At 40.2% G+C, this 16,086-nt stretch overlaps 1 protein-coding gene across 1 annotated transcript in view; it reads left to right on the top strand.

The window, feature by feature from the left end:
- Positions 1–16,086, top strand: part of oca2 (oculocutaneous albinism II) — a 136,842-nt gene that overhangs the window by 43,819 nt on the left and 76,937 nt on the right. The window contains exons 6-10 of the mRNA XM_035408682.1: positions 3,053–3,110; positions 4,167–4,239; positions 6,270–6,427; positions 7,753–7,835; positions 9,224–9,377. Coding sequence (XP_035264573.1) covers positions 3,053–3,110; positions 4,167–4,239; positions 6,270–6,427; positions 7,753–7,835; positions 9,224–9,377 — 526 coding nt within the window. The remainder of the gene's footprint in view (positions 1–3,052; positions 3,111–4,166; positions 4,240–6,269; positions 6,428–7,752; positions 7,836–9,223; positions 9,378–16,086) is intronic.

Below are 16,086 nucleotides of genomic sequence, written 5' to 3'. Positions count from 1 at the left end.
GTCAAGCTATAACTAGACTAGCTACAATAGAGTCATTCATGGACAGCAAGTATGATATTATAACTGTTGTCGTGCTTGCTCTTAAAAATTTCCACTATATTTACTGAGTCAGACCCAACGGGCAACAACTCGCCTCTATAAGTGAAGCCTTTAACCCCAGTGGCTACTGCGTGAACTGCAACGCCTGATTGCAAAAAGAACTTGAAACCCCGCCCACCCAATCTTAAGCCTGAAAAGAGGCCAATTTTCTCTGAGGAAATATAAAGTCAATAAATTTTTTACACAAGAAATGATGGTTCACCTAGTTAATGCCATCCCTTGTAATGTCTCCCCTGGGTCTGATTTTTAAAAATAATTTCGCCAAAATCCCCTAATCTGGGTGGCAGGTGTGATGCTGTGTCGTTTCATTCCGATTAACTAACTACATACGATCTCACCATTTAAAAGCCCAAGGTCCAAAAATGTTGTGTGCTGCGTTCAACTGTACTAACCGCTATTCTAAGGATTCTTCTCTCCAGTTCTTTCGGTTAATACATTTGAGACATTTTCAGATAAACAAGGTTCTATGTCAAAATGTGATTTCTGACCAGTTTGGGGTTTCAGTTGATTCTCATAAAGTCTCGTCTTTTATAATTTGTATATGTTGTAGGTGAAATCAGATTAGTAAGCAGTTTTGAAGCTTCTTTAAGAAGACAAGCTAGTGGGATTTGCTTAGCTAGGGGGAGCAAGCTTACTGTCTTGCTATCGATCTGTTTATCTAGCTAATTTGCTAGCTAGTTATCTTGTAATACATCTGTCTAGCTATCTAGAGTTCTATTATCTATTTGTCTATATAACTAGCTAGCTAGTTAGCTAATGATCTATTTTATCTATTTTTCTATGTAAATATCGTAACACTAAACGTATCTTGCACAAAAGATACGTTTAATACGTTTATTAACTTTTTTGAAATATTATGACAGTACGGTTCTGTGGTTGCTAGGCCATGCTTGTTGTCCAGACGTGGACGTGTCTAATTACCATGTAAGGTAGTCGGGGTGGAATTTCCTGTAGTCGTGGACTCCACTCTTTCGTTCCACTGCGCTTGCGTTGGTTGCAACCCTAGTTTGGGCTTCATGCACCAGTGAGCACTAACCATAGCAAATCAGTGGGTGACGTCATGAAGCACTTTGTCCGTATTTTTATACGGTCTATGGTCAGACCGATGCACATAAATTTAGAACGCTGATTGAACTTTTGCAGGTGCTACTTAATAACGAGGTATATATGGAAAAATAATGCACAGCCAATCAGAATTGAGTATTCAGCCAAGCCATTTTATATTGGTTTTGTGAGTGCGTAACATTTGTGAATTAAGTTCTTTGTATTATATGTGTCACTGATGCTGTGTTTATTGACACAATAGAATAAGCATTAAGACTTTATTATGATGCAAAAACTAGGGCACTGATGCATGTTGTTATGCAAACATGCATTTTTGGCTCAGCCAAAAAAAAATTTCAAATGTTTTTTGTTTGTTTTCCACTTCCATCATGCTACACTACATTGCCAAAAGTATGTGGATGCCCGGCATCCAACATCTCATCAAAAATGGAACTGGTAAACGGAAGCTGTCTCCAGTTCTTGTATATTTCGATGGGCCTCGTCCAAACCATGAAAAACATCCCCAGACCAATGGGTGTCCAGATACTTTTGGTCATGTAGTTTATCTACCAATATGAGAGAATTTAATGGTAAAGAAAGAGAAAGGGAGACAAGGAAAGCAGGAGAGCAACAGCTGAATAAGAAGAGGCTTGTGACAATGCATGAATAGCAGTGAGGATTCCGTTCTAGATTCACCAGCTCCTGCTAATGTGTCTGTCTGTGGAGACAGAGGGAAACAGGCAGAGAGGGAAGGAGGGAGGAAGACTTTCTTTTCTTCCTTTCTTCTCAGTTGCAGCTGGAAGCTGTTCAAATGGAATGCCATTTGAAGGGCAACATATACTCAGGTCAACCAATCCCCCCCCCCTTTCTTTCTCTCTCTCTTTCTCTTGCTCTGTCTGTCTCTCTCGCTTTCCTCCTTCAATAGAGAGAAAATTAATGGAGTTCTCAGAACATTTAGCGTGGGCGTCCAGAATTTTCAGAGAATGAATGCATGCATGGCACAACAGCCCTCACACTGCAGCTCCTTTGTTGAGCTTTTAGTCTGTAATTTGCCTGCTCAGAATTAGAATATGGCCACAGTCGGGGTGAATTCAGCTATGAACCATGAATCCTGTACCCATTATTCATCCCTATTTGTTTTTTCAAAAATGGCAAAATACATCTAATATCATTAATCATTTTCAGAACATGTACAACTGTTTAGTTTTGTTCTGTAAGAGTGAACCACATAAACCCAAAATCTGAACTAGTTTATTTCTGTAATTGGTCACAGAATTATGGAATTAGGAATATCCTTCCTTTGTCCCTCGTAATTATTCACCAATGGCTCAGCAGAATGAATAGGAAAAGATGATGCAAAAGGTTGAATGCAAGCACTTCTATCAAACAAGCTGGATGCCTCTGAACAATCTCCTTTCAAGGTGTGGGAAAGGTGGTCCCATTTTATGCAAACTGTGTTCCTGTAACCTTCACATACACTTAAAAGCATTGTCACCTTATAAATAATTCATAAGGATTCAAAAGCCTTTTTTGTAGGAATTTGGTTGGAGGTTTAACCTTACGTTATGTTACATTTGTGGATAGAATTCTACAGAATCTATGTTTTCCCAGTCCACTATAAAGTGTTACATTTTCTTAGAAACAAGTTACAAAGATATCATGACACAGTATATCTCATTTTGAGTGTGCCTAAAACATTAGCGTGAAATACCAATGTACTGTTTTATAAAGGTGTGCCATGACAATGACAGAAAGATTGTGCTGCTAATTACCAGCTTTCTCAGGGGAGACAGTGATGAAAACCCCTCTTTCTTTAGGAACAGGAGGAAACAGAAGACCAGAGCAGAGAGATCCCGACTCCATAAAAAACATCATTTTGAAACAAACTGTTTTTCTCTCTCTTTTGCAGATATTGCTTGAGGATCTCTAAAATTGCCAGTATGCTTGTCATTGTTATTCTCTGCTCAGTGAGTACTTTTTATTGCTTTAGGTGAAAACTCTGAAACAAAATGTGTAGTCTGAAACAAGCCAAAAGCACAATGTTGTTGAGCCAGTGTAGGAATGGTAGAGTAAGAAGACATTAGCAAAGGAAAACTAATCTTTCACGATAATTCTGTCATTGTCTTTTACAAGGTTGGGGTCAGTTCCATTTAATTCAGTCAGTTCAGGAAACAATTTAATATTCCGATAATATTCTTTTTTTTAATACACCATATTTAAATACATTTTCTGTATAGACTTCAATATAATTAACTGCATCCCAACCAATTAAGCCTCAACACTTGGCTGTATGAAAATAGCTAACATTAATTTTACTGATAAACTTACTAGTTCATTGTACACACAGTGTAATGCCAAGAGACACAGATTTTGGCACAGATTTATACTAGAATATAACTGAAATGTTGAATCAGACATACTGTATCTGCTTTAAGAATCTGAGAGACTATCACTCTGTAAGGTTTTAATTATCAACAGCATAGATTGAACTCCTGGGTGTGAAATATCTGGTGGCACAGTACTCAGTAAAGGCACAGTTAAGTGGATTTAAATGTTTTTCAGTGCAAGGGATGGTCATTTTTATGTACTTTTCCCCATTTTCTCCCCAATTTGGAATGCCGGATTGTATACAGCTACGCTCATGTTGCAATCTCCACAGCTGTGGAAGAATGCAGACAAGCACTTTCTCCTCTGAAGCATGTTTTGCCAGCAGCATCGTTAAGACTTCATAGTCAGCTTTAACGAGCAGGCCACAGGCACGAGATTGAACAGCAGGGGCCGCTAGAGAGCGAAGTGTCCTGTCTGTTGGAACCCTTACTAACCTTGGACAGTGCCGCCTCATTGACACATTGCCCTTTGATGCTGCTGGTCACAGTAAGCCCTGGCACTATAGGGATTCAATCCTGGACCGTGAGGCCCATCCATGCACAAGAACAGTGCCTTAACAAGATAAGCCACACAGTAGCCCCTTGTGGACATCATTTTATCTAGAAAAAAAAGACCATAATCTTTGTCATTTTCAGATCTTCTTCAGCATGTATCCAGACCATGAGAACCCCTGGCAAATGCTAACGGTCTCACCAACAGAGAGTTTCTGTATCCTTTGCTCTTATTGGATCCTGAGCTGTGAGTCGCTGACTTGTGTATGTCCTCTCATTGGAGCTCAGGGGGGACGCACCTGTTCACAGTCCCAGACAGACCCAGATCTTAAGGGAATATATGCAAGTGTGTAATTGCCTGTGTGTGTGTGTGTGTGTGTGTGTGTGTGTGTGTGTGTGCATGTGTGCATGCATTCATATGACAATGTATGTCCGTGCATGTGTGCTATGTATGTGTATGTGTATTTATGTTTGTATGTAGTATGTGTGCATGTCTGTAGTCATACTGTCAAACAGGTTTCCTTCTTCTGCCCCACTCATTATAGTATAATCTAGTATAATAGTATAAAATAATCAGCCATGCCTGTGTCAATGTCTTCAAATGATGTTTAGTTCATGCTCACCTTCATGAATCCAATCTGTTGCTTAAAGTAGTCAGTGTCTCATTGAAAATGCATGGGTTAATGGAATAGAGTCTCCTGTTGCTGCAGTCTTGCAATTAAATATTGATTTCAAGATGGTCTCTGAGCTGGTAAAAAGCACTCCAGCACATTTCCTCTCAAGGTCTTAAGGTGAGGTCTGAGTTCTGAGCAGTTTAAATGCTATAAAATTATCACACAAGTTTAGAAATTTGATTTATATCAGATATTCTTTCACAGACCACAAATAAGCCCATGGGTGCTGTGCACTAATAGCCATCTCAGCCTAATGGAAATGAATATGATCTTGCACAGAGTTCAGAAGTTCACTAGTGCCGACTGGTCTAAGCAGCCTGTGAAATAGCTCCTGTCCTCTTTATATAACTAGGACCGCTTTACACCTGTAATCCTATTTTAAAAAGCCATTGTAAGAGAACAGCCATCAGTCACTTCCTGTTTCCTCATCCTTGTCAAGCATTTGAAGGGCTAGTGCTCAAGAGGAGGCTGCCTTCTGGAAGATTTGATCTGTTCCTCTGACTGTACAGCACAAACTCAGCACATGCCTCTCAAGCAGTGCCCTCCAACTGATTATGATTGAAGTAATTATGAGCTCAGCAAATTCCACCTGGCAAATTATGAGTGAATAAATCTTTTTTCAGCAACTTGCTGACCTATTCAATGGAGAAAGAGTGATGCTAACCCAAGGGATACAATGTACAAGGGTACAATGCTAGTTAACAAAGCAGTGTGCACTGACTAGCTGTGTCATTTTCACATTTGTCTGACATTCTAATCCAGAGCAAGTTACACAGGTTACTTTGCTTTCAAATGGACAATTTATACAGCTATATATTTACTAATACATTTCCAAGGAATATGAACTACTATGCATCACCTTGGAATTGAACCAGAAATCTCTCAGTTACAAGACCAGTTCCTTATCATGTGAGCTACAAATTTAAATTCCCTTTTTAAAAAAAGACAGTAATGCTAAAGAACACTGACACTGTCAGGTACATACAACACAGAATGATGCTAGCTCAGATGCATGTGATGCAGTCTATATTACAAGCCAAAATCAATCAATCAATCAATCAATCAACCAATCAATCAGTTAATATATATATCACATTTAACACCAAGCTGTCCCAAGGTACTGAACAGTTAAAATCAAATTTACAGTTACAGGCCAAATTTCTTTGGTTATTATGTCAGGCCTGATGAAGATGTAGTAAAACTGAAACTACTTTGTTTACTACCCTCAGTGCTGTTACATTAAATAGGGTGGTAGTGAATCTCCTTTTAAAGGGCTCCTTGTGAGTCACATTTGTATTATTATACTCCCAGCCAAGAACCTGACAGACTCACATTTATATAGCTCAAGTCACAGATGCGAAGGCAAGGAACTCATTTCAGTTACAGAGTACAAACCGTGCAAACTTTTCCTTCATGAATGTAGAGAAGGTGATTGCCATCATGTCAGAATTCTTTTCATATGCACTGTGCTGCAAATTTTAAAGGGACTTAAAGAACTCTACCCTCAAATCAACACTCAATGTTAAATTGAACTGTCCACTGATGATTGTACGAGGCCTTCACCTGCGTCCAGCCATGAACCTGACAGACGTTCGAGACGACGTCCTCCTGAAGCTGCAGGTGGGCGGCCCGTTTGAGGGACAGGTGTCAGACAGTGGCACTGGGGACTACGTCCTGATTCAGGTGGAGCAGACAGAAGAAGCAGGCCCGCGGAGGAGGCGTCAGCAGCAGGTTGGTGCTGGACCGGATTAATTCCCTTTCACCACCTCGTTGCGAGTCCACCCTCTGACATCTGCAGATCAATCTTCCGCTTCTCACTGGCCCTTCCTGCCAGTAAAGTGCAACCACAGCACCATTGATTTCCCTCTGCTTTATTATCAGCTGCCCACAATCTCACCACTGCTCACATCCTCCTACCCACAATCTCACCACTGCTCACATCCTCCTACCCACAATCTCACCACTGCTCATATCATCCTGCCCACAATCTCACCACTGCTCACATCCTCCTACCCACAATCTCACCACTGCTCACATCCTCCTACCCACAATCTCACCACTGCTCATATCATCCTGCCCACAATCTCACCACTGCTCACATCCTCCTACCCACAATCTCACCACTGCTCACATCCTCCTACCCACAATCTCACCACTGCTCATATCATCCTGCCCACAATCTCACCACTGCTCACATCCTCCTACCCACAATCTCACCACTGCTCACATCCTCCTACCCACAATCTCACCACTGCTCACATCCTCCTATTCGTAATCTCACCACTGCTCACATCGTCCTGCTCATAATCTCACCATTGCTCACATCGTCCTGCTCATAATCTCACCATTGCTCACATCCTCCTTCTCATAATCTCACCATTGCTCACATCCTCCTGCTCATAATCTCACCATTGCTCACATCGTCCTGCTCATAATCTCACCATTGCTCACATCGTCCTGCTCATAATCTCACCACTGCTCACATCCTCCTTCTCATAATTTCACCACTGCTCACATCCTCCGACTCATAATTTCACCACTGCTCACATCCTCCTACTCATAATCTCACCACTACTCACATCCTCCTGTGTGAGCAACCTCCTGAAATGACCAATTGCTGTCTTTTGTCTTATTGGAACATGAATATTTGCTTGTTAGAGTGGGCACTATTTATACAGCAAAAGCTTATTGTTACTCCTTGCGGCATTACTGAGAGCATATTTGTTTGTCACCTGATTTAGGAGATCATTTTTAGATCTTGATTGTTGACCTTCATTTCATGTGAATTCTGAATCTCCACTTATTGTGGGGTGCTCAGAGGTGGGTAACCCAGCTTCAAAGAGTAGAAGTACTAACCATGTATTTGCTCCACCAGCATGCACTAAACCAGCTGATTACACTAATTAGTTCTCCTACCTGGCTGAAGAGTTGTGCTAATTAGAATCAGCTGGTTTAGTGCATGTTGGTAGAAGAAATGCATGGTTAGTACTTCTACTCTTTGAAGCTGGGTTACCCACCTCTGGGGGTGATGTCTACCTTTTGATGTTTTTGAACAGGTAATGCACAACTGGACAATACCGTTACACTCCCAAAGGAATGACCAGATAATTAAATCCAGGACCTTTGAGATACTAAGCAGGTAAAATACACACCGTGGTATTTTCAGACTGAGAATGTCAGAATATGAGAATATTATACATGAGGAAATATTAGAACTGTAAAGACGCATTGATTTTCCTGAGTACGTCCAACACAGACAGGTACTAGATCAATCAGTCTAACATACATACTGTAACATATGACTCAATAAGTCAGCCAGCCAGCCAATCAGTCAATCAGTCTGTCAATCAGTTTCATGGTTAAATAGCATATTTAAATATCCCTGGGGACTGAGCAGTTAAAATAAAGTTTACCCAAACAGGCCAAACATTTTTTGGTTATTATGTCAGGCCTAATGAAGATGTAGTAAAACTTAAACTATATTGTTTACTACCCTTGGTGCCTTGACATTAAAAAGGGTGGTAGTGGATATCCTTTTAAAGGGCTCCTTGTGAGTCACATTTGTATTATAGGAAACCTTCATCTGCTCCCAGCCATGAATCTGACCCACATTTATATAGCGCAAGTCACAGATCCGAATAACTCATTTTAGTTACATGGAGTACAAACTGTGCCAAACATTTCCTACATGAATGTAGAGATTCAGGTTATCATCGTGGCGTGAGTCTTTTCATGTTTACTGTGCTAAAAGCCTTAAAGGGGGTTACTTCATTATTTTGCCATGCAGTTTTAATGTTAAATTGATCTGTCCACTGATAATATAGTAAAAGATTGGGGCACTTAAAACATACCACTGTTTATTGTATGAGGTCTTCACCTGCATCCAGCCATGAGCGTGATATAGCGTGGCATGTTTTGGAGACATAGCCATCTAATGACTTGGTGCAGTGGCAGAATTGCTATGAAAACAGCAGGCCCTATTAGGCAGGCTGCAGTGTTTCGGGTTTACCAGGCTCACCTATGGCTCGCGCTGCATTGGAGCCGTGTGGAGAATGGCTTGTTGCCAGGGCTGTAATCCCTGCTCGGTCTTCAGCTCGGATTCAGGCTGTCCTGTCATGTGAAAAAAAGCCAGACATGCTTGAACAAAGCCTCTACCGTCCATGCTTGAACAAAAGGGCAACAGAGAATAGGCCGACCTTTGTATCGATTGAAGCCTTGAAGGCAGGATTTCAGTACCCATAAGCACCAGTGCCTGGCGTTGTTAATTTTAGAGGTGTTTTCTTTGTGTGCTCTCATCCAGTGACCCGATTTTTTCGCAACTCCATTGTTCAGAGAGACTTTTTTTCCCCTGTGTCGGTTTTCTCGTTGCAGGTGTTTTTTTTTTTGTCTGACTGACTGTGAGGTGGGAAGTGTAATGACTGTGTAATTGAAGTGCGATTTTGTGGCATGATTAGGAGCCTTGTGCTAATGAATCCTCACTGACCGCCCCTCCCCTCCCTCTCCCCCCATCGTGGCTCGCCTCTACAGCGCCCCCATTCTCATAACCGCACAGGTTTTCCCACGGGACGCCAAGGTGGTTCCCCTCGCCATGACTCACCAGACCCTCTACGTCAGCGTGGAGACACAGGTCATCATCGCCGGAGTGATCTTGGCAGGTGTTTACGTCCTGATTATCTTTGAGGTGAGCATGCATACTGTATTTTACTCATGTCTGTTTCATTGGACAGTAATATGCTCGAAGTAAATCAGCTCTGATAAGAGTTATTTTAGCTATGACAGCATACATGTGAATGCTTTTGGACTGACGTACTGTAAGCACTGTTACAGTTAATGCTGAACATTTTGTGTCTATTGCTTAACATGCAGTCATAATTTACTGTGTGCTACTGCTGACTTTCAGATGAAATTTTCAAAATCTCTTTCATATCTAAGTTTCATATTTATCATGGAGTGTGTTTACTGTACTGCAAAGCTTTCATTATACTAAACTGAGTGCTGCCATTTTTCTTGTAAGTTACTCATTTACCATGAAGTGTTTGACTCTTTTTGTATGATTACATACATTTCATGCATGATGAGATTTAACTTCCCAACACTATTTTTAATGAGAAGGAGTTTGTCCCAGTTTGTCCCATGTCAAAAAGACTCTCCATTATCAATAATGGAAATACAGTTTTCAGATATCAAAATGATAGTGAATTTATGGTCTCACGCTCACACAGGAGCAAACAATATTTTTACCAGTGGTAGAGAACTACAATAGCTGTTGTTATTTTTGGAATATGTTACATGTATTTATAGAATATTTCTGAAATCACACAGCCTATTTAGATTCATTTAGTTCATGCACTGAGCTGGATTTCAAGGCCACTCTAGTCCATGATTTGTCTAGATCAGTGGTTCAGTCCTGGGGACTTCTATGTATGCTGGCTTTTGTTGAAAACAATCTCTTGCTCAGTTAAGGTTGTTGAACACATGCATTTTAGTTCTTCCATAATTTCTTCCTTAAGCTTTTGTTTACACAATGTAGGTTTGGCATGATATAATTTGCCTTGTCTTTGAATTCTTCCTTATCTACCAAATGGTTAGTTTTAGTGACAAAGTGTACAGACTGTCACCAATTAGGAGCTGATTGATTCATTGATCAGTTAAAAATGTTTACCCCTTTTTATGTAAGTGAAATATATCACCATGTGAATATGGGACTTCACATATAATGCTATATTGTATACATAGCCATTTTTGTGTTCAATCACAAATAAAAATCACTTTGTCCTATTGTCAATTCACATGTGGGAAAAAAACAATCACATGTGAAATTTTATTTTTGTAAAATTCTGTTCTGGGATTGCACTTGTGCTTGGAACAAGAACCAGCATACACAGAGGTCCCCAGGACTAAGTTTGAGGACCACTGATTTAAACCATGAACTAGATTGGCCTTGAAATCCCTGTGCACTTTGGCACTACGGTATTATGACTTCTGGGTGGCTAAAATGGAGAAATGAGGAGAGACCATCTTCAAGATCCACACTTAGTGTGCAAGATATCATGCTAGACCTGCTTTTAGCAGGTGACTGGGAAGATAACCTGACAAGGTAGGTCACCAAATGCAGGGTGAGTGTGGACTGTCACCCCTAAGATTCCATGGCCTAGGTATCATTTCCTTCCCCTGCCGTGAATAGGTGACCTGACTTTGAAGGTGCCCACAGCTGTATCCGACAGTCGGTCACTTTGCTTCCGTGTTTTGGCTGTGAGAAAGGATTCACTCGATTTAGAAACTAGCGTAAGGAATAATGTGGGGTGATTTCAGAAGTTGCTAGTTTTAAAGAGTAATATCTTCCAAAAATCAATTGTTTGTCAACATATCCAAGCACAAGCACATATCAGAGCAATGGTGTATTGACTGGAAAAAACTGAGAGCACTGTATTAAGTGCCTTCAGAAATGAGACTATACCGAGGGCCCAGCTGTCTTTCTTTCTTTGTTTCTTTCTGTATTTCTGCCTCTCTTGGTCTTTCTCTCTCACACAAATTCATGCTTTCTCTCTCCCTCTCTCCCACACATAAACACATAGACAAATACAATGCGCATGCATGCACGCACACACACATACACACACTTGCATGCACAACAAAGCACTGCATGTGAAACCAGAGCAGGATGTGATCCTATATCGGTTTTAAAGGCCACTGGGTGGCGCTAGGAGCATCTATGGGGATAATTTCCAGGTGCTTTCTGGCTCAGGATATAGTAAGCCAGTGCCACAGAACAGAAGGTCCCTCTTTATCACTGAATTTTTTGGATAGACATGAAAAGTGCCTGGCTTGACTACAGAAATACTTGACTACAGACTTTTATAGTGTTTTTTCCCCCATTGTGTGAGGAATGGTATTTTTTTAAAACACGTCCTTTAACTTTTTATAGCAGTCTTTTTTTGTGCATCTAATGTAATTGAATTAAAAGCATTTGGCTGCCCTTTGACTGCCCAAGACTCTCTTCTAAAAATGCCTGATCTTGTCTTGTGTGACATCAGCTAATCAAAGAGAGTGGAAGTTTTCACATCCATTTAGTCCTTTCTAGGTTGTGATCCTTCAGTTATTTCTTAATTATCCTTGTTTCTATTCATCTACAGGTGGACTATAGCCTTAATTGAACTATATCGCTTTTTGGCCTGAGATTTTACACAAGCACACTTTGGAGAAAAGGCATCTTTGATCCTCCTGACCCATCAAAGGGCTCTTTGTCAATAAAGCAAATTAAAAAGCCAGCACCAACCCATGAGCCATATTCGCTGAAAACTAATGAATTTCCACCAGAGATGTTTCTTTTTAGTGGAACAATGGGCTTTCTCTTTGTAAAGTCTGTAAAGATTTTACTAGAATGCTCTGAGGCAGTGTATACCAAATGAATGTTGCCATTTATTATTTTTTTTTACCTGAGTACATTTGTTGTGCAGATTCTACCCTGTGCTATTATTTGTCCACTTTTTATATGCTCTGATGTAAACCCTGGAGGATTTGAGCCATCTTTATTTAATTTATATTACAAGTTGCACACGGTCTCTGCACCATTATTCCAAATTGGGCTCGACTTGCCAAAGGGAATTTGAGGGGATTACACCCTGTGTCCGCAATGTTTTACCCTACGATAAATGCCTAAATGATTGCACTGCTACAGTGAATACTGCTCTTCTTTCTGGGTACCTTCATGCTGGACTGTGATTTTGATGCATCAAAGTTAGACTTGTTACCTGTAACAAGGCTTCATACAATATTTCTACCTGCTACATTGCATAGGAAATTCATATATAAACGCATGCCTAACATCATGAGATTTTATTGGCTCTAAGCACACTATTCACTCTTTACATAGTTTTGGTGGTCTCTTTTTATGGTGTTATTCTAATCATGACATTCCGTGACCCACTTCCCTGACATTTGTTGCACTGTAATAAAGATTACATGGGCTTTGCTCCCAGATTGAACTGCCTTGCTTATTGTAATCTTCCATTTTTAATGATGGATGTGGTACGACATGTATACAAGTCAATCCTTGTGGATTTGAATGCCACAGAGCAGACAGCACAAATGCGCATTCCATTCTGAAAGTTAATGCATTTCTGAACATCCCATGCCTTCGCTGTTTTCCTTTCCTGCCTGGCTGCGCCACGTCTAAATACGTCTCATTTTGCCCTGATGAGCCCAGTCTTGTCTCTCCATTGACGGAAGATCACGTGTGCTCATGTGTGTTAGGGTAGCCAAGCATAAATAATGCTTGCAGGTCTGAAATAATGACTGTGGAGGTGAAGACAAAGAAAAACCCATAGTAATTACGGTGTATGTATCCTGACTGTTAGACAGGCTTCTGTTCTTTACTCTGCAATGTAAGAACAGGAAGAAAGCGGGGGGTTGTCACTTGTTAACATGTCCCTTTTCCGACACTACATAGCTGTCAAGCTACAGTATGCTCTTTAATGAATTTTTTTTGTCTGAAAAGCACCCATAGCAATTTCCATATCAAAACAGTCAGAATATTCCAATATATGTAACATAATGGCATTCTTAAACAAAGATAATAAAACAGGGATAAGACAGATTACAATCATTATTGCAACTGTTAATTGATCTTAATGAGACACTTTAATATGTCTAATGAGGGTTGTTACCTTCTCAAGGCCACATTTCATCAAAAATAACTTTGCACGCCATAAATAATAAGTATCTCATATTCACATTCCGGGGCTTGTAATCAGTCAGATCAACTAATACTTTAATTTCCTGTAGTGTACTTAAATGATGAATGATTTTTTTGGAAAAATGGTTGCATTTCTTTATTGGTTATATTGTTGCCTGACAGATGAAAACAGATCAGTGGGGTTGTGGCCCTAACTGCTATTAGTGCAGACCTCTCGTCACTGATACTTCAACACGTTTCCACAACCTTAACTGAGCAAGACTGGCTGCAGCAAAAACTAGGGGAGAATGCAAAATGCAGTAGAAGTCTAGAGAATATGAACTTCAGGGTAATGAACTAACTGGCCAATCAAACAAAATAAGAAGACAGAAGTAGCACGGGAAATTACACCAGGGCGGCCCTACCCTGTTCTTGATGAAACCTACCGTCCTTTAGGTTTTCATTTCAACCCTAATTTGGCACACCTGACTTCACTTATTAGCAGCTCAATGAGATCTCTAGCTGTTGAAGACACGCTTGGTTAGGGTTGGAGTGAAAACCTACAGGACATTAGATCTCCAGGGACAGGGTTGGGTAGTCCTGGATTACACCTTTCCACCTTTCAATCTTTCAAGCTCCTTATAACAGAATACGTGTATTGAGCATTACATTTCAACACTTTTTTGTTGAAAACAAACCAACAGAAAGTACACCTCTGGCTGTATTACTGGGGACTGGGCCTATTTGAGATCAGCGAGTTGGGAACAAGTTTCAGATTTAGCAGTGTAATGAAAAGAAAACAACTAGAATTTCTTGCGTATGTTAAAGTATGTGTTTTGAAACGTTTGTCGACAGTTTGACAGATGCATTTGTAATGGGCCAGAAGCTAGGTGGCGAAAAGCTGCCTGTATGACTGTAGACTGCTGCTTCCCTTTCAGTGTTCCCTTACTCAGGGGCATAGTGTACCCAAAACTTTTGAAGGGGCACAAACTAAAATAAAATGTGGATGGTTTAAACCCATCCATCCATCCATCCAATTTTGATCTTCAGTTAACATAACCAGAAAGTCTTTGGACAATGACAGGAAACGGATTTATGTCTACAATACAAATATTTTTTTCATAAATAACTTGTTTTTGCCTATTTTATTGGTAAGAGTGACAGTATTACATTTCCAACAGTAACAACATAAATATGTCAACATCATATTGTACTAAATGGTGGTGCTGTAAATCTAGCAGGACAGCAGTGATAATAGTTCACATTAATTAGCAAAGCCAAGGGAAAAGTAAGAGAGAGAGAGAGAGAGAGAGAGACCAAAAGTTGCTTCAGTGTTGGGTCTTAAGTGCTAATCTTTTTTCTGTCTGCATTCCTCCTCCCTCATTCTCCCTCATTCTCCTTCGGTTCACTGATTGCAAAGATGATAAGGTCAGGCAAAGAATGTACAAAAAATACAAAGTCAAGCACAGCATCAACACCCTAGTTTCTCTAAAAACCCCATGTCCTATCACAGCTAGCTAGCTGCCTTAACTTGGTAACATTTTTTGACTAGCAATGATGCAAAGTAGCTAATAACTAGCTACAGTGGCAATTGAAGAAAACATAGCTAGAAAACTTGCTGCCACATGTGAATTCACAAAACAGATCCTGCAGGGCTTTTCATGCTTTTCATACAAACTTTTTGAGTGACTTTTATTTGGTCATTAACCATACCCCGAACATGCTGGATATTCTGTATACTGAAGCAATGCAGGTTAAATACCTTGCTCAAGGGTACAACAGCTGCATCTTACCTGAATCAAACCTGTGACCTTTTGGTTACAAGACTAGCTCATTACCCATTATACTACACTACCCTTTGAAAAAAATCTAGAAAAAAAATAAGGCTAGAATAATTACAATGAACACATGCAAGTAAAAAGTCAGTTAAATAATTATAATTTCTATAATTAGACTTCAATAAAATTATCAACATTTCCGAGTTCCGAACAATCCCCATTTCCCCTAAGGATTTGTATTTCTACTGTAGCTGGTGAATTGTCCTGCTGCTTGCAGACTGCTGTAGTACTGATTTGCAGAATACTGATGTGCTGTTGATGTGCTGATGGAAGTTTGATAGATGATTGCTTGGTAGGCATTTTTCATCTTGCATGTATTTCAGTCCTTCTGGCTGTGAAGTCCAGGCTCAAGTCCAGACATTAATGTCAACAAGGTTGAATCCAAAACAAAAACAGTTCCTTCACTGTGCTTTTATCTTGTATACTCACATGGAATTATTTTCAAAGCTTTGTTTGAGAGGAATGTTCCTTCAAGTTTGAACAGCACGCAGCCTTGGGATTACATGACTGTACTTCCTGTATTATAACTCATAGGCCGCAGGGGTACACTTATGACAGTGACAGATAGCACTTGGAGGGTTGCTGTCATTAGCAGGTGGCCAGTACTTGGTTTTCAGTCCTTGCTGAGGTCTCCTTTTCCTCAGACCTCTTCTGTTTGATCCCGGGGAAATCCTTGCAATGATCATCTGCCATCGGTTTAAAACAAAAACTTAATGATGCCTTTCATGGTTAAAGATCTCGAGTTTAGAAAGTCTGAAAATGTTTTGGACTTTTTTCAGCAAACAAACAATTCTTGTCTGCTTACCAGTCTATATATGAACCTGGTCTTCTACCAGCGGATTCCTCCTGGGCTGTGCTGCTGGTGTATCTTGGTTCAT

Source organism: Anguilla anguilla, chromosome 3, assembly GCF_013347855.1.
Source record: "Anguilla anguilla isolate fAngAng1 chromosome 3, fAngAng1.pri, whole genome shotgun sequence".
Lineage (NCBI taxonomy): Eukaryota > Metazoa > Chordata > Actinopteri > Anguilliformes > Anguillidae > Anguilla > Anguilla anguilla.
This window is presented reverse-complemented; position numbering and strand designations above follow the sequence as displayed.